The sequence below is a fragment of the Dromaius novaehollandiae genome, chromosome 1 (assembly GCF_036370855.1).
Source record: "Dromaius novaehollandiae isolate bDroNov1 chromosome 1, bDroNov1.hap1, whole genome shotgun sequence".
Classification (NCBI taxonomy): Eukaryota; Metazoa; Chordata; class Aves; order Casuariiformes; family Dromaiidae; genus Dromaius; species Dromaius novaehollandiae.
Genome location: NC_088098.1, coordinates 214541888 through 214561577, shown reverse-complemented (window position 1 = coordinate 214561577; position 19690 = coordinate 214541888). Strand labels below are relative to the sequence as shown.

At 42.8% G+C, this 19690-nt stretch overlaps 1 protein-coding gene across 2 annotated transcripts in view; it reads right to left on the bottom strand.

The window, feature by feature from the left end:
* NARS2 (asparaginyl-tRNA synthetase 2, mitochondrial) overlaps positions 1-19690 on the bottom strand; it is a 48015-nt gene that overhangs the window by 9640 nt on the left and 18685 nt on the right. For both annotated transcript variants that reach the window (XM_064505187.1, XM_026096132.2), the window contains exons 7-11: positions 8909-9041; positions 4595-4693; positions 4154-4191; positions 2213-2279; positions 1110-1247 (exon numbers count right to left, since the gene is read on the bottom strand). In XM_064505187.1, coding sequence (XP_064361257.1) covers positions 1110-1247; positions 2213-2279; positions 4154-4191; positions 4595-4693; positions 8909-9041 — 475 coding nt within the window. The remainder of the gene's footprint in view (positions 1-1109; positions 1248-2212; positions 2280-4153; positions 4192-4594; positions 4694-8908; positions 9042-19690) is intronic.

The window sequence follows — 19690 nt, the reverse complement described above, 5'->3', positions numbered from 1 at the left end:
ATTTGCACATGCAGAAAAAGTCTCTTGTTGACAAGAAGGGAAGACACTTTGCTTAATTGCATCAAACCAAGGAATCCACTTGGCAGAAAAGGCTGGGAGGGGGCTGCATGCCACAAATGGTAGAAATGCATAAGCCTAAGCAAAACCTAACCAAGGGCAGTGCTGTTCCAGATGGAGGACATCCGCAGCATGTGCTGTGAACTGAATCCCACCAGATTATTCTCGTGGGGTAGCCTGTGCATGTAGGCAAGCCTGAAAAGGGTACAAAGAACCTAACAGCAACTTACGAGCTGGCAGACAAAGACACACAGGCAAATTTCCTGAAGCCCTGATTTCCTTAGAGTTTAAGCTGCTTCGACCATTCAGCTGAAGCTAAAATGTGTTTGACCTCTACCTGCCCCCTTTCCTTGAGCCAGCTCTACTGGTAATGATAGTGATGGATCAATGGTATTGATATGCTGATCTAAGTGTTAGGATCAGAGTGTTAGCATCTGCATATGTGTCAGGTTTGGACTGATTTTCTTCTTTGTTTCATTTTGCAAGATTCTGTTTCCCATCTCACAGCTGAACTGTTGCAAGAATTGATGTAAACAAAGCAGCAGTGACACATGGTAGGCTTAATCACTCTTTTTAGTAGAAGCAAGGTTTCAAGTTGTCTCAGTTCAATTAGGAAATCACACCCTCAAAGCATAGGACTTGCAGAAGAAGTCTCTATCTGCTATTTGAGGATTACATGCTACATACTCGGGCAGTAGATCTACGTGACAGAAGAGTCACTGGCTGCTTGGAGCCATGAAATTCTAAGCATTTCACCTAGCAGTACAGAAGTTTCTCAAGACAAGAAATAACTATGGCAAATCTGTCTTAAGTAACTTAAATAAAAAAGATAAATGAGCTATCCCTGCTTATATATCTCTTGAATCTTCATCCTGTTGTTCCTGCTTTGGGGATTTCTCCTACAAGAGCAAAAAAGACTGGAAAGTAGCAGCTGATGGACGGCTTATCTTCTTGACTGGAGGACCAGCAGAAAACTATTGTGATCTACCTATCAATAGACTAAGACAGATGCCTAGCCAAAAAGGAGCTAGAATGATGACCAGCGGACTCACCGTGTGTTGAGGTCCATCTTCATTGTCCCGCATATAAAAAGGTTTGAGGTCATATGGGTAGTTAATCACAAACAAGGGAACTTCACCACAGTGCTTCACCAGGTACTTCTCATGTTCAGTTTGGAGGTCACAGCCCCACTGTAAAAAGAACAAAAGAGACCTGGGATCCTGCTTTAGTGCATCTTGTCTGTGGAAAGAAACACAGCAAAATTCCTGCACAAGAGAGATATGCAGCTTTCAATAACATGAAACCAGGAACAGCAACTTCTCATGGGGAAAAAATTGTTAAGCAGAAAAACATAGTCCTACAGATTCGAAAGCAGAGCAAGGCCATGAGAATAACATGCTTAACTTCCAGAGAACAGGGCCAGATCATCCCTGCATCAAGCATCTGATATCACATTGGAAGAAACAAAGAACAACAAAAAAAACCTTACTCCAGATAGCTTAAGGGAAATGGGCTCCCATCCAAAATTGGCTTACTCAACCCAGTAAACCAGCCTCATTTCAGTATTACTTTTGGTGTATAGAAGGCAGATTTGCTTAGCCCACTGCTCTCTTCCCTGCTGTGTCCCGTTACATGCTACAGTAATTCTCACTTAAGGAAAACCAGCATCCTATCAACTAACTCTTTGTTACCAGAAACCTTGGACTATCCTAATGCCCTTCATCCCTCCTGCTTTATTCCAGTGAAATGTTATAAATTCTGTGACTTTTGACTAGAGATTTCCAGCCCACTGTAGGATGCAGCAACCCTCCTTAGATGGACTGCTGCTGAATCCACAATACACTTGGCACTACTCGCACATGGGAAAGAGAGAGGCCTTTGCAAAGCCCTGATGCCCCAGCAGCAAACTCGTCCCTTCCTTCCCTACAAATGTTACATGCTTCACTGCTACAAAATTCCCATTTCACCTTTCGAGGGTAAATGTTGTATCTGGGTTACCACTGAGCAAACATACCAAGATAAATAAACTTCTGCTGAGTAACAACTCAGCTGCAGTATCAGAAAGTGAGAAAGGAGGTTTCCCTGAGATCTGCAAAGTTGAGGCTGGCTGTGTACACCAGCAGAGGCAGGGATAAGCAACCAGACAATTACCTACCTCTGGCTTGAAAGTGAAAGTTTGAGAAGCTTGCTTCAAAATTTCCACTGCTTCACTGTAGGAAATTCTGAAAGAAAAAAAAAAGTCTTTGAGATAACCGTGAAGGGAATAACAAGAAAGCTTTCTGGCGAAGCGCCGCATCGGAAAATTAAGGAGGCATTTCCCCGCTACCAGGCCAACTTGTGCTGTGATGTCAGACTTCCCAGCAACGCTTCTTTGGATGGAAACCAAAAAGTTACATTTTATATGGCAAGAACCCTACCTTTTTCCTGTGCTTCAGCTAGATGCAAGACAGGAAGTGCTAAGCTCTCAAGACACTTTTGCATTACTGCAATGTTGCATTTCAGCCAGAAATGAGTTCTGCAAAGAACTATTTCATATAAATTTGATTTTTTTTTTTTAAGAAAACAACGTGCCATCAACAATGAACACCAACAATGTGTTCAGCACAATGTTACGTGAAAGTAACAGCCCAGGGTGCAAAGAGCCAGCAGCTCAAACGTTTTCACTTTACTTTGCAAAAATCCTATTTATTTTATTTATTTTCAACGATGTTTCTCTACTCCTCTGACACAGTTCTGAGAGCAGTTTCTCCACTGACTTCTATCAGCATATAAAAAAAAAAACCAGTATCATCGCAGAGCAAAGAGAAACAGTGCAGTGAAAGATGCTGCAGGTCTGGCAGCAGGAAATCAAGACTCAATGGAAGATACTTTGGTGACAAGTTTTCCACATACCATGCAAATGTTGTGGAGAGAGAGAAGGACAACCTCGTCATGATAATTTCACCTCTCCGTATCATCAGCTAAATCCAATTATAAATCAAGTTCCCTAAGTTCATGAGCTCAAGCTACAACGAGGTTTCACTAATACACGGAAAGCTTCTGGAGGAAGCAGCTCTGGGAGGAATATATTGTTCCACATGGTTGGGTTCTGTGATCTTGCACTAATTTGATTGGAATTTCACTCCAATGTAAGACTTGAGGCTCTCCAAAGCTGCTGTTTCCGTAAAAGGCCACAGGGCGAAGAGATGCATCACAGGCACAGGTATCCACCATTTAAGCGATATGTGTAAGCCAGGAGTGCCCCAGATATGCCAGCACTCGATGAAGATAGGGTGAGACAGATAGAGAAAGAAAGGGAGGGAGAGGCACGTGGGCTGGCTCACCCTCTTTTTCGTCAGACCAGGGAAGAAGCTGAGTGTAACTCTGCCCCATCAGGAATATCTCATTTAGGTGTGAAAGAAAGAAGGAATAAACTGGCCAGAGGGATTCACTTCAGAGGTCTCCAGGGGTGTCTGTGCAGACAAAATGCACAGAGAAGATCTACCATGATCCTGTTGCCAGAGGGCAGCTGTAGCTGCTTAATAGGAAAACCAGTGTTGGGCTGAGAGGTCTGACAAGGTTTTTTGGGATGAATGCAGAACCTCCTCCTATTTGAGGAGAAAGGAAAGGATGGGAAGAGGAGATATTTTTGGGAGCCCAAGAAGGAAATCAGTGTCTCCTCTATTCTTTAGCATGTAGAGAACTGGAAAAAACAGTAGCACGAGCAATTGGCAATAGAAAACCACCTAGGATTTTAAATAGTAGAAGAGAGCTTTTCAAAAAAAGGGAGCTGTTGGAGGGAGGGAGTGAAAGAAGGAAGAGCACCAAAGCTGAAACCAAAACGAAAAGAGCAAGCAAAGCTCTGCTCTGCTACATGCTGGAAGGATGATGCCCTGGTAGAAAGAGGATCTAGTCTTGGGAAGCAAAAGCTAAAGGACAGCAGACACAGATACCAGTCTCATGTGGAGATGGAAGGGCAACCGGCAACAGCACAATGGCAATTGCAATTTATGCTTTTCAAAGACACTGATTTGGGAAAAGAAAAAGAAGATATATAAAAAGAACTCCCCCCCCACAAAAACATTCTTCCGGATCATTTTGGAATAGAAGTACTTACGTCACAAACCTCTTCTTCAGCATTTGTTCCAACCTGCCCTTGGTTAAAACAAGAAAAACAAAAACGTAAAGCTACTACTACGGGTTCAGGGGCCCACTGAAAATGCAGAAAAGCCACCTCCCTCTAATTTCTGAGATGCAGGTCAAAATCCACTACCAGCCATTCAGTGCTGAAAGAATACCTGGATTTTGGAGCTGAGAAGTCAGAGGCAGCTAGATGATTTAACAGCCACAATTGTGCCACACATGCTAGCTACAGAAAGTTGTGTGTCCTCTCTGTACTGGCCCAAACGATCACATAAGATCAGGCTGATTTTTGGCTTTTCATAGTTAGCTAACACAGCACAGTATATTTAAAAAAAAAAAAAAAAAAGTCTCCCTATTGTCAAGAGCACCAAAAAGGCATAAAAGGATTGCAACTCTTTCCTGTTGCATTTATTACCTTCTGTGCAGGTGCTATGTATTTATGAAAAAGGTCAACATCATGAGGACATTTGGAAAGTACAGTACTTGTTGCTGTCTTGAAGAGATCCTCCATAACCTAACAGAGAAAACAGAAGTGCATGAAAATTAACACTGTTTATTTTCCCAGACCCTAAGTAAAGCATGTTACACATCAGGCAAAGGGTACAGAAGGAGCTTCTGTCCTTTTGCATGGTCAGGCACATGAAGGTATCAGTTTGCTAGTGCTCCTGATTTGCAGGCTTGCCCATCGCTGAAGAGGAATGGAACCCATGTTTCTGCTATAGGTTTAGGGTTTCAGTGTCTGCTGATAGCTTCAGTATCTTCGCTCAAATACGTCCAGTGAAAAAAGTACATCTAAAATATTCAAGCAGCAGCCCTCCTGGTTGCTGCCACAACCCCAGCAACCCCTGGCCCTCAGCGACAAATAAGCACATTATGACCATTTGTGGTGACTGGTCTCAGATTGATTATTAGTGAGATACCTTTCCCATAATGAGCAATTCTGGTTTTCTGGTTTCTTGCTACAACAAACAAAACTAAAGGAAAAGAGAAAAAATGTACTAGGTAAAGTCAGCCTGTCAGACAGATTTCAGCCAGCCAGACTCTGCACAGTAAGAGCAAAGCAAAGAGATGAGTAGACAGCTAAAGTTGAGGGCACATCAATGCAGGGATGTCTGAGAAACAAAAAACAAAGAAAAATATGTGGTTTAATTTCCCTAACTAATATGCATAAGCTAAATGACATTAATGTCCAATTTGGATATACCTATCCGTAAAAATGGACTTCACTCATGGAGAAATTAAACAAGTGCCACTTTAATTCTAAATGGAAAAAAGCACCCAAATGAGGCCTCGGTGCATTTTGATCATCTTGTTTAAAGAGTCATTTTCCTGTTTGGTTATGCAAAGCAGCAAGACACTGCCTGTGACATTGGCAAATGAGCTCCCTTGACTCCTCATAGCCCCATGCCTGCACGAAGCAGGGAGTCAATGCCTGCGGAGCACCGACGCTCACAACTTTCTCCTAAATTGCCCTCCTTAGTCTCTTCTCCTTTGTAAGCAAGAGTGATGCAGCTTGACATTTTCATCTCAACTTGGGATGGGAGCAGGCTTTTTCCAGTAAAAAGCAGCTCCTAAAGTCCATGCACATTCCTGTTCTTTCCGTAAGCAAAAAGTAATGGCAGTAATTCAGTAATGGCAGAGTTGAGAGAAGCAAAGTATCTACCAATGATGTCCAAGTGAACAGGTCCTAAGACACTGCCCAGGGGACATTAATGGGGAAAAGATGAAGGCAACTTTTAGTCAGCAGAGTCTGATGGAGAAGCAGGCTTCTGCTTCGCAAGGAACCAGTGTTACAGGGCAAAAAGAATGAAAGATAAAGGAGAGAAGAAGCTAGTGACATAGCCAAGATTAGATTTCAGGCCTATTGTCCAAACTCTCATCTTTAGAAGAACATACTTTATCACCTGTCCTAAACTATTGAAACACTGCTCTGTGCTGACGAGCAGCCTCTGCATGCCATCAGCCAAGAGAAGCTTGTAAATCAGCTCCTATTTTGATTCCTCTGGAGCCAAATGCAACTTTCAGACTCCTGTACGAATCTGGACCCTCTATTTAAAAAAGGAAGATCCAAATAAAGGAACAGCATTATCATATGCAGATGAATGGTTTTACCCCTACTGGTACTCAAACACAGAGGAAATGAAAAGCCAGCATTCCTGCTGCTGAGTGACAAATAACCAAACAGCTTTGAACTTTCTTCAAAGTAGCTAGAAAAAGGCTTATGCAAATGAAATTAGAAAAGTTCTTGGCAATTCATCTGGTTTCACCCAAGCAGAGACGAAGCCATTTTACATTAAGTTTCCTCTTTCTAGAAAATGAAAGTATCATCTGGTTTTAGAAAAGCACGTTGTTTAATTAGCGCTATTTTTCCCTCACTGCGCGATAAAGTAACAATTAGGTTCCCACAGCATTCAACATAAGCAGCTTCCTCTTGCGGAAAAAAACTGTGGGTGGTATGGGAAAAACAATCTGAGAAATATTTCCAGGTTTGAGATTGAGGTTTTATCTTGGCAAAAAAGACAGACTCATGGGTCATGCATTGGCCTCCTCACTGCACTTACTCTTATTTATGCAAAATGTGTATTAGGCATGAACACTCAAAGAAAAAAAAAAAAGAAAAAAGAACAAGCTCTCCAGTGCAAAGAAGTCACAGTTTTAAGCAGATAATATAATGAAGGACTGGAAAGTAGGATACATTGCTGTCCACAATTAAAGCAGGAAAAAAGGCCATCGCTCTCAGCTTCCTTCACGCTTGAGCATATTTAACTTTGTTACTGCTGTTCTTTTTTTTTTGCGTGTTATTTTGTAAAGAAAGCTGTATTACTTTTGGAGCTCTGGTGAGGGAAAGATCTCAAGCCTCAACAGAGAATGGTAAGCATGCATCTTTTAGCAAGGCTCTTCTGTACGCTTTAACGGTATACAAGTAAATACTCCAAGATGTTCCTGAAGAAGCTGAGCATTCCCAGCACACTAACTTGCTGAAGTTGGAGGTACTCACTCCAACTGTTGAAAAAATTTTTTAAAATAAGTTAAAATGTTAAACAATCCAGCTCTTTATGCAAGGACAAAGTTCAGATACTAACTCTGGCCAATAGCCTCCAAGGCTTTCAAATGGGCATTTTGTACCAAACAAAGAACTTGCAGTTGACAACAAACAGGCAAACTGCCCAACAGGCAGATACTTGAGAGAACACTAAATTTACATCAGTTATGTGGAGAAAAAGAAACTTAGCTTAGGCTACAGAGCAGCTGTCAGATTGCTTTTTTCTTAATAGATTGCCCAATGATTTAAAAATAAACAAAACAGGAACTCCACTTCTTTAAGTAAGAACATCACAAAAGTAAGCATGTTGCAATGTAGACTTACTATGGGGAATGCAAAATTGCAATCGCTAGAATTTCTGTTACAGGAAAGGATGCTTGTCAAAGACTTTGGGTTGGGGGAAGAAGAGAAAGAGGAGAGCACAAGTCCGAGGCTTCACAAGATGTTTAGCAACGGTAAAAATAAAAATACAACGAAGGCCCTATACCTTCCTGAACAATTCTCAGATCTAGTTCTCTGAACCCTCTGGACCAGCTGGATATACTTCACAAGCCAAGAAGTTAGGATTCTCAGCAAAAGAGTACAGAGATGTTTATGCTGTGTCCAAGGCTCAAATATCCCTTAATAGAAGGCCCTGCTTATTATGCCAGATAAAAGCCCTGGAGCTTTTGGTTAGCTCCTCATTGCTTAGAGAAACAGGGTCTCAGGATGTTAAGGCATAGATCATACCATATGTGTAAGTTTAACAATACAGAAAGCTGTTTTTGAGAAAAGGAGAGAGAAAAGAAAGATCAGGATATTATTCATAATGGAGGACAGGGACTTCCAATGGCTCAGCCCACACTGCCCAATGCCTTGCAGATGTCCAAAAATAAGTGCAGAAGCAGCATCGTCACACAAGAGACGGGATATATCAGCTTTGGTGTCAGGCTATGTCAAGTAGGCTGCTCTGATTCTGCAGACTGCATATGATTCAGGCTGCAGAAACCACTTCCTGGATGTTATTTTATACTGTGTAGCCAGTGCCTCTGGTCTTTTTAGGATATTTCTGCAACAGTTCTCCAAAGAACTTATCTGACATACGAGTGTACACATGGATGTTTATTCACAAGTCCTACTGGGCACAAGCTGGCCTATGCTGAGCCTAGTAAGATGCATTAGCATCCATCATGTGGTTAACCTGCAACCAAGAGGTCAACCCTGGATAATCAAGAGCTGACCATAAGCATTTTAGTCTTCTACTAGAGTCATAGTGAATAGTGCCTGCCAGGAACTACTGTTTCTACTTTAGATTTCAATGTAGATTTAAAGGAGCTCTTTACAGAGCACACTGAGGGACCCATTACACAAACATTACTCAGATGTGCTGGAGAGGTGCTGAAGGTTTTGCAGGGGAAAGTGCCACTCCTTAGCACCAGCCAACATACCATGCACATTTACACATCTCCTGGCAAGGGTGCAGAGCAGTTCAGACTACAGCTATGTTCACGCCTATCCCTTCCCTCCCAAATCTCCTCCGAGGTCCCTGCTTTGCTGAGTGAACCATGATCCTTGGGAAGTCCCTATGTCCCCAACCAGGCTAGCACAAGGTAAGAAGAAGTGCAGCCTCAGTTGAGGGCAGGGAGCACAGCTAAGGGAGGAGGAAGTTTTGATGATAGTTCCATGTACATGTTTAGAGATACCTACCTGCATGATGTCCTGGAGGCTTTCAGTAAAGGACAGTTCGGCCTCTACCATATAAAACTCTGCCAGGTGCCTGCGACTCTGGGAGTTCTCCGCTCGAAATGTTGGGCCAAAGGTGAACACATGGGTAAAGGCCCTGCAAGGCAACAAGAAACAGGTAGGTCAAGCAATGCAGTCAGGCCCAGAATGCAAATGAGTCCCCTATACTAAAATCCCTATCCACAAACTCACTTTTCTTTTAGGATCTAGAAACGCTCACATTTCCATTTTATTTTTGACCAGTGTAACGGCGCTGTTGTGTACACTGCCGTTGTTACATTCATTCATTGGGGTGACAAGAGGGGCTACTCGTACCTCTCCATGACTAAGTGAGGCTGTACAGACCTAGTGCAGCTTTCACTGAACATCATTGACGCTCAGGACACTTTCTGTGATGGTCTGGGAATAAAAATTAACGTTCTGCAGAACTGGAGGAGCACTGGGATGTCACACCAGTCAGGACAACCAGAGTCCCCTTGTCCACACCACATTTGTTTGGCTGCAGATCGAACACTGATAGGTGCTGTAATACCCCAGAGCCTAGTATGCCTGAGAAGGTCCCACATCTGGTACTGTTGGACTCATAGTAGCACTGAGAGGGTGCTGATAAAGTCCAGCAGGATGAATGCATGGAGTATGGCTTGCAGTCCCCCTCTAGTGGCAAGACTGAAGTTTATTGCCGAAAGTGCCCACGAGATAATGAATTTGGCTTTCCACACAACTAAAGAGGCTCCAAATAAATGGGTCCCTATGACAGGGAACAGATTTGGGATAGCATCTTATGCAGAAGCAACCAATGCCCTTCCTACCGTGAAACTATTTCTCCAGTAACCTTATAGGGAGTCTGTTTAAATATATATGTTCTCTTGTTCTGCATTCACATCAAGCTACATTACACAGGATATAAGGACCTTCTTGATTCCCCACTTCCTTCACAAAAGTCCTTCTCAGCAAACAGCGGCTACCTTTAAAGTTTTATTTTTACCATGGTGAGGCTGCACTCCATGCAAAACCTTTTATATTGTAGGCTACAAGTGCAAGGCTCCTGGATATCCTACTGCCAGAGAGAGCTTCCAGAACAGATGCCGTGACAGCTGTGTCTCCTCCCACACCGCAGGGGAGGTAAACCACGACTGTGGACAGAGAGCTGTTTCAGAAAACCCATGGACTGGGCAGCTGCTCCCTTCAGTACATCTTCAACCTGCCATTATTTTTAGCAGTAGGCAGCATGCATGAGAAAAAGAACCTGATGGAGGTTAAGCTCAGTTTAATACTCATGAAAGGATGTGAGCAAACTGCTGGTGTTGTCCTTTAACTCACACCTTGCAATCTTACAGCTGACAAAGGAAGTTTGCTGGAGTTTCTGCACAGAGTAATTCTGTTACCAAAAGTTATGTTTTTCCTTTGGCCTTTACGGAGGCGTTTGTGCTACAAATAAAGGAACACATACATTCTGGTTCACTCATCTGTTCCTTAATATCACATGACTGCTAAAGGTTATGATCTAAAGAAGCAGCAGTTTCATTTTCCTGAATTGCTAGCAGAAAACACACTACAAAAAGCTCTAATAGGAATACGCAGTTTGCCTGTAGGTATCTTTTCCTCACTGGCTCTGCTTTCCCTGTTCACCCAAACACACTTTCTATCTTTACTTTGAGCCCTTTGTTCCTCTACCTTGTACCCTCTCATACATGATCACAGCACCTTTGGTGCTAACCTCTGCTGCTCATTTGGTGGATTTTGCAGCAAACATCTTTCATCAAGCAGCATTTTTGGCAAGGATCTTCTCCCTGTGCTGCCTTTGTGGCTTGACGGGATGTCGCTGTAAACTTCTGCCGTCACTTAATCATCCTCCTTCAAACTGTCCTTTGCTATAGTGTCTATAAAAACCTCAGCAATGTTTAGATAACTGATGTACCACGACTACTGCTCACTGCACGGGTCAGTATTATCTCATTAGATCCTTGTGCTCCCCCATCTGCAGCCATCTGTCATCTTGGGTTATGGAGAAAGTCGTGTTCTTCCTCCTAAGGTCTTTGTTATTTTATCATGTTCTTACAGCACCTGGCACGACAAGGTCTTGGATCCAAAGCTTAAGAGCCTCAACTGCTATAGCAATACAAACAACAAATACGAAACAATGAGTCACTCACCCAAAATTGTTTAATGTTTAAGGCAGAACTGGTCAAAAATTTCCTTGCCATGGCACTTCAGAGGACAGAAAGGCTGGTCTGCAGTAGGAAACAGGAGCTGCATGCCCTCCTGCCACCTGCACCAGGGTTTCAGTCTTTTGCTAAAATATTTCAGTTTGGGGCTCTTCAGTTAAAGAACAAATTTTCCTTACATAAATCAGTTTAGTCAGAAGTTCAGCTTGTGACTAGACCAGGACTGGACAGTAGACAAAATAGTCTGAAGAGCTTGCAAATGCAGAAGTACACACCCAGGACTGTTTGGTTTGATGTGCAGGTCTCCAACTTCTGCCTGACATGGAGTTCTCAAAAAGCAACACTTAAAACTAATGTGTGACACCAGCTGGCAAGCAGGAGATCCCCTCCCACAAAGCAGCAGTCTGGCTTCAGCAAGGCACATGTTTTCAATGTCTGTCCAGGCACAAGCACTTACACTTCAGTAAGTATAAGATACTGCGGCAGATTACATGGTCGCCAGCAACACAGGCTGCTATGAACACTGAACTATACTTATTCCCTACTGAATGTCAGCCTAAGCGTGATGTCTAGGTACTTATCTTCCAAGGGGCTCAGTGGCTGCAAGATAGCTAAAAAACTAAAAGAAAAAAACTAAAAAAAATTACTGTTTCAAGACAGCAACTGTGGTCAAACACTTCACTGTCATGGCTGAATTTTGTGCTGTAAGAATAAAGCTTTTCTCTGCCAGAGACGGACCTTTTGGGGAGGGAAGGCAAGGCAGAACTCCCACAGGCACCAATTTTGGAGTCTTCTCTCAGTTCCAGGCATCCAGCCGGAACCAATCTCCTCTAACACACACGCTGAGGACCATGTATGTGTGCAAAACAACCTGGTCCTGCCACTTGATGGACTATCACAACATGCAGCAGGGATGAGGGCTTTGTAATAGTCCGTACCGAATTTGACCGCCTATCCCTTGGAGGGCAGGGGGGGAAAGAAGGTGGGAGGAGAGGGCAGAAAACCCACCTCATCTGGGGTGAACGGAGGAACCATTTATTTCTCAGGCTGATTTTAAAGGAAAATAGATAGACATTCATCAGAATCCTGGGACCTTGGCAAAAGGAAACCAGCCAGACGTCACTCTGGCAAAGTGATCAAAGGAGGGCAGTAAAAGCAAGTCATCTGTTAATGGTAATGCAGCACTGATCAGAGGCTTTGACATAATAGAGAAACATAGTAAAGATACATATAGTCAATGTTATCTACTCTATGCCTGAGCAATTATTTTTCATCCAGGCATTCATACCATGTTTACTGTACTCTGACATTCAAGGCATTAAACAAATACATGTTATACAAGCCTGACCTTTATTTGCATTTCATCTGCTATTAAAAAACATATCTGTGATTTGATACACTGCTGCATCACACTGAGCAATTACCAATATATTAGAAAACAGAGCGAGCAGAGCTGAATCTGCTCCAATTTCATGGTTGTGAGGGCAAAACCAGTCATTTTGTTCTGTGTGCATTCAGCACCTACCACAATGGAGCCTTAGTCCAGGGCTGTGACTCCTATGCTCTATGATGCAAATAATTAATCATTTACGTTCCCAGACCTTTGTAAGACTTCCAGCATTTAAAAATAACTTCAAAATGCTGGCTTAGTCTCCAAAAGCGCCTAGGCCAGTTGGGGTTTGTGGGCACTCGAGAGCCTTTCAAAAACCCGCAGTGCTAACTCCTCATCTCCAACAAGAGCACACATACAGGAGAAGAAGGAAAAAAAATCTGATGAGCTCTTTTCCTTAGTCACTACAGGCAGGGCAGCAATGTCTGTCACATTGTCCTTGTATGTGCTATCAAAGGATACAAGAGAGGTTTTGAAATGAGTCCCTTTGCAGTCAGCTTCCTCCAGATCCAAGCTCTGGACAGCAAGCCCGAGTGCGCTTATGCAGTTCACAGGCACTGCCGGGGTTGACAGCAAAAGGAGGCACAGAGCAGTTTCATTAATTGCTCGCTTTCTGCGACTGTATTTTGTTCTATCCAGTTCTCTGGGAAAATGTGAGAACCGAATGTGGAGGCCAACGTGATATCCACAGCATTCCCTCTGAAACCCTGAAACATTGCAATGGCTAGGGCCTAGTCCTGCAAAATGCTGAGCTTGCTTGCCCCAACCCACCTTAGTCACCTTCTAGAAATAGGCCTGGGGGAATCCCTTTGAAAGCAGATAGGAGTGCTTGCACGCTTTGCTGGATCACAGCCGTCCTCTGCACTGAAAATAAAGATTGCTGGTTGAGGCTCATTCTTAACAGGCCACATTTGTGATCTCCATCCTAAGAATATCTGTGAAAGGGGGAAAGTGCCCTTTCTTACCCCTGTTTTACAGGCTACTAAAACACTCTTCAAAACTAGTTACCTCTCCCCTTCGAGAGCGTTACCCCACAGGGAACAAAAGCTCATTTCATTCAAACTCGTTAACAATTAAGGCAGAGATATAAACCAATAGAGAAGTATAAAGTATCTATGCCCAGAGCTGCTTAAGATCACTCTTTTAATTAAACCCATGCAATACTTGTAGGCCTGAGTGTTTCTGCCTTACTGGCAATTTTTACACTGCAATTCAAACATAATTAATTGTGCTGATGGTTCTCAAGCCAGGAAAACTCTTCTTCTGCGAGCCAGGACTCCACGCTACTACCAGGGGTAATAAAGACTTATTTGTGCTGTTGAACCACAGGGATATAACCCTGAACAAGGCTATTAATCAAGAAGATGCAATTCCTGCCTAGTCAGCCTACAGCCTATAACAAGGTCACGCAACACGTTAGTGACACAGCTGGAGACAGAAACCAGTTGATGTGACTCCAGGCTAAGCACTAAACCACACACATAAATGCAGCTATTTGTTTGTATTGTGCCCTCATTCTCATCCCAAAATACTACAGGTGTCTGCATAAACACAAAAGGAGCGATCGCTCTGAAGAGGTCTGCCGTGAAGAGTTAAGCTGGTAGGTGATTTGTGCCAAGCTGGAGCCAACTCTTATCTTCGGCCACCCTAAATGAATCTAGCATGTGACCCTTCAACACAGTATGTTCCCTCTCACAGTCATCCACCAGCACCCACACGCCTGAAAAGTTAGATCAAAAGAAAACCTAGAAACAATGGTTTCAAAGCCAAGAGCAAAGCAATGCATGACATCAGCAGAGGAGGAAGAGGCGAGGAGAGCAAAGTGATCCTAAACTAGGAGCTTAGCTTTGCCAGCCACTCAGTCCTTGCCCTTGGGAAGAGGGGAAATTACTACAAGTCATCTTATTTAATTCTACTCTGTTCTGAAATGACCAGATTTATTTTGCAGGTCTTCAGAAGGGCCTGTCTGCTCCATGGAAATAACCTGAAGACTTTGCTCCACGGTCAGGAGCTGAGACATCATCACCTGCCTCAGCTGTTGATCCAAGGACAACTGCACTTCAGGGATGCCAAAATTTGTATCCTGAAAGATGTTCTGGCCCAGCACAAGAAACCATATGCATACAGAGAATGCATTCAAACCTATTGATCCGATGCCTCCAGGGCCCAGTTTTTGGAGGAGGTGGAAACCCAGTTCTCCTAACGCTGTAGGTGAGGCACAGCCACTCAGCAGCTTGGAGAAGAGGGAGAATAATTTACTTCCTGGAAGTGGGCAGACTATGTTAAAATGAAACCTCAGAGTTGGATGAAACACCTGTTTTTTCAAAACATATTTCACATTTCCTCCGTGTAAAAACAGTATTACCATTATATTGTTTGATGGTTTGGATTTTGCACACTGAGAACATTCACATTTCTACTGAGAAAGAAAAAAAAGAAAAGAAAAGAGGGAGGCAGACTGATTTTTATCCAGGAAAAAAAAATACACAGAAAAATGAATTTTAAAAGACTCCTCAGAGCATACAACTTCCATCTGCCCTCTGAGAAATGACAGATGTGAAATGCTGCATCGCAGCAACACAGGGCTCTTAGAGCAGTATGGGAGGTTTAGGTCTGGGCGGCAGAGCTGAGGTGCTGAGTGCTAAGGTTTCAATTCATGCTGTGACAAGATGCGACTGCACTTCCTTCTGTAGGCAGCCAAAAATAAATACATAAATAAAAAAAAAACCACTGTCTAAGTTTCCAGACAGAGACGGGGACGTGCCAAACTTCCACCCTCGCCAGACTGAGCCGAAGCGAGGGAGCAGTTTCCCGCGGTGCAACTGCCGACGGGCAAAGCCCTGCACCCCAGGGTGGCAGCACCCTCCCGCCACGCGCTGGGGCTGGCTCTCCCACCGCCGGGTCCTCTGCACAGGCTCCCATAAGGCTAACGGAGAAGGTAGGATGAGAGCCCTCTCCAGGCCACCTACAATCACGTGCTAGAAATCCACTTGAATAACTAAACAGCAGCAACATGATCCATATTCCATACCTACTTGGCAAAACACTCCACGCTTTGTTTATTAAGCCTCATAACACACCTATTGCTAGTTTACAGATGGCAGGGGAATAGGGGAAAAGACACACACAAAGGAAAAATGTGAGTTAAAGCCATCACTTCTCCTCCAGGCTCAAAGATCTCGTCAGCCTGGTCTTTATGCAACTCCGTTGTACTTTATTCTCAGCAGTCTCATCTTGTCCTAGTTTTGATATTATTCTTTCTAAATGAAGTCAATAAAACTACAGATCAGCAATGATAACTCAGGCTGGGCTGATGAAAGCTGCCACAGTAGTAGGCATTTATTCAAATAACCATTTCCCATGCCCTGGCTAACAGAGACCTTCCACAAAGGAATGATACAAAATGTTTCAAAGATTTAAATAAAACAGGGAGCAAAGTTCTCTTTCAAAACTTAATCATCGCAGCAACTCCTACATTAAGCCATAAAAATGTACTAGCAGAAAGGAAAAAAAAAGAAAAAAGCAACTGTATTAAATCTTTTCTCTTTCAGAGTGGAAAAAACATGTGTTCTTCACAAACTGCATTATAACAGCTTTAAAGATTTTTCATTTTTCTTTCTTTTTTTTTTTTAATATAAAGTCCATTTTTTCAGACAGACACTACCTCTACTAAATATGCACGTATGAAATCCCAGCCAGAAACTACATCTGTGGGTGCATTACTGCATAGAGAGAGTCATGGTTCGGGCCACATTTCAAAGTTTGTTTGTAGCTCTTTAAAATCTCCAGGACCTCAAATTCTAGGGTAACCAAAGAAAGTAAATAACTGCCCTAAACACACACACACACACACAAAAACGCATTAAAAGCTACATTAAGGACAACACTTTCCAGCTATGACATGTATCCATATTCTACTTTGTGTGCAACAACTGTAAGCCTTCAGAGAAATCCAATACACATATTGCTGTTGGATTTGCAAACCTGTTTTAAGGAAAGCTGTGGAAGCAAATAGGGAACTAGCTGCTCTGATACCAGAGCCAGTTCTTGGGGCGCACGCAAGGATCTCAGGGACATGGCTAAACCACGGTGAGTCTCGCCACACTCCCTGTGTTTTTCCGCAAGGGAATTACTTGCTCCCCCATCCCAAAGAAGCAGGGCGGACCAACAGCATATCCATTCAGACTGTAAAGCCTCGACCAGACAACCGACCCTATGCTCAGGCTTCTACCTACAAACCTCATGTATTCTGCCTCCCAGTAATACAGAGTCGTTAGCAATCACTGCAGCAATCATGAACCAGACTGAAGCATGCAGTAATTGATTAAAAACAGACATGCCACGGTTGCTTTTTATAGCTCCAATTAAGTGTCAGTCTAATTAATGGAAGTTAGTATGCTAATTATAAGTCTGTTGTGAGTCACGCTCAAACAAATGTGCAAGAAATGTCAGAGTTTTTTTTAAGGGATCCAAGATAAATAATTACAGTCATATTTGTTAATTCTTAGCAACAGGAATGCTATACAACTGGACATGATTTCTGCAGCTGCATTCAGAAGTATTTAAAATTGTACAATGTAGAGTAAATATTTACTTGAAAACAATGCAATCTGTTTCATCATTAAGAAGTCATTTTGCAACCAAATTTTAAGGTGGCATTTTCCAGACGCCTGAAAGCAAAGCATCTTTTATGGAAGAAGGCCTCAAATACATTTTTCTTCAATTCTGCACTGTCTTCTTGAACATCAAACCAAAATAACTCTCTCCCTTTCTTCTGTCCTTTAAAGAGCAGTGAAATACCAGCATTTTAAAAAATGAAATCAGTGTCATTTAAGTATCTTCTGAAATGAACATGAATTTTGGTGCTTTCAGCTCTCTGCAAACTCAGACACAGCTAAAGTGGTTTGGTTGAGTCACACTTTTCAGAGTCTCTCTGCAAACAAAAGAGCCAGTTGCAGGATTGCAGAGAATATCCAGAACAGTAGAGAAATCCATGATGGTTGAGAAACCAGATGGATGCGCTTAAGGAGACAGGAGTAGGATTAATTATGTTTCAACTACATCAAGTTTGATAGCTAGACATTCACAGGCAGATGTCAGTGTGAAAGGCTGAGATTTTAGTTTAAACAGAAAAAAATATAGGTCCTGGGGAGAGTCACTGAACTGAGAGCGAACTAGAGAGATGATTCATGAAGATAGTCTTGTGGATGAAATTGGTGAAGAGGAAAATGAGAATGAAGCTAAGAATGAATTTAGAATTACAGAATAATTCAGGCTGGAAGGGACCTTGGGAGGTCTCTAATCCAACCTTCTGCTCCTAGCAGGGTCAGCGATGAGTCAGACTGGGTTGCTCAGGGCTTTACCCTGCTGCATCTTGAAAACCTCCAAAGATGGAGATCGCACTATCTTGGCAACCTGTTCCGATGCTCAATTGTCCCCTTGGTGAGAATTTTTTCCTTATGTCCACTCAGAACCTCTGTTGTTTCAATTTATGCCCCTTGTCTCTTGTCCTCTGCCTTTCATCATTGTGGAGTGCCTGAGTCACTCTTCTTGATAACCTTGTAGGTATTACAAGGCTGCTATTAAGTTGCCCCCTAAGCCTTTTTCCCATTTGCAGGGAACTTCAAGAGAAAGCAAGATGGACAAGAGAGGAAAAACTTTCTGGGAGACTGATAAGAGCAGAAACAGAGCTACAGAGGGCAAGGAAGGAGAAAAAGAATTTTTTCTGGGACTTAAGGAGGGGATAGACCCAGAGCTTTTAGAAAAAGCAGTTTCAGTCAAGCTCATTATGCAAAAGGCAGAACAGGCAGTGCCTGGCATGAAAAAAGGGGAGGCGGGGGGAAATCAATGCAATGTTTTGCACTGATTATTATTAGCCCAACAGCTGAAAGGTGAGATGCAGGTAGAGCTTATGGGAAGTGCAGATGGGTGAAAGGAGAAAAATTAAGTGAAGCCAATGAGCTGTACTTCTTGGCAACAATTGTTTTTGGCTGACTACAATGTGCCTCTGAATCATCAGCAGCTGTCACAGACCCTCCAGCTGAGTTCAGGTCCCCAAAGGGGCGCTTATCCTCACAGGAGGATCAGGGATGAAGAAATCCCACAAGGACTGGCACTTCACAGCAAATTAATGACATTTAAAACCAGTTATCAGGATGCACAGTCCTACAAACTTCTACCACTTCTACCAGTTACTGACTCATCTGAGATTTAGAAAACTAAAGGGAAGAGCCATATTACTGAATAAAGACCTTTCTGGAGACCTTAAACAGCCTGGAGATTTATAGCAGCTGACAATGATTCAGACACACAGAGCAGCCAACCCAGATGCCGTCACTGCAAAGATGAAGTATGATGAAATGAGAAGTTGTGCCAACTAGGCCGTTCATGTCATATTGAGAGACAGGACAAACTTTTCTGACCTTGCCTTCAATAACAGGCATACACAGCACAGTAGATAGTCAATAAATGCAGGAACAACCCTCTTCCCATTTTTCCCTGCAGAGAAAAACTGTAGAAACTCTTTAAGTTATAAAAGACTACTTTACTTTTGTTATTAGAAATAGCACCAAGCAGCCCTGCCATGAAATACAGCCTTCAGTTCTGGACAAGGCACAGGCACTCAGACACAATAGCAACAGTAACGCCCTGTGGACTGCAAATGAACTCAGCAAGAAAAGCAGAAGATTTGGGTCCAGACAGATCTGTTAAGTCTACCTCACACCTCCCCTGCCCACACTTTTCCAACCACAGTTTCAAGTCTGATCATGAGCTCTCTAAACTAAAAGCTAACTCCAAACAGACATGACTGCCTACCTAGTTGTCTTTCTGTCCCCCCACTAGATAAACCTCTGAATAAATTCCTCTCTGCCTCTCAACTAGCCTACTCAGCCCTGGTTTCTAATGGATTTCTGTGGGATCTGCCTCTGAACTCCTACTTCCTGCAGCAAGAGACAGCCAGATGTGAGTCCAGGCTCGATGCGGAGGGGCCTCCCAAGCATTTTTTACTTTAGAATCCACCCAAGTTCTCAGGAACCAGTTGTTTCTAGAAGTCTTGAAAATGCAGCAAGTCAATGTTTTTATTTAAGTTAAAAGGAATTTTTGAAAAATAATTCCTTTTCTGGGCATGAAAAATTCAGTCTGGCTAAAACAGAAGGAAGAGAAAGGGTTAATTGCACATGATCAAATCCA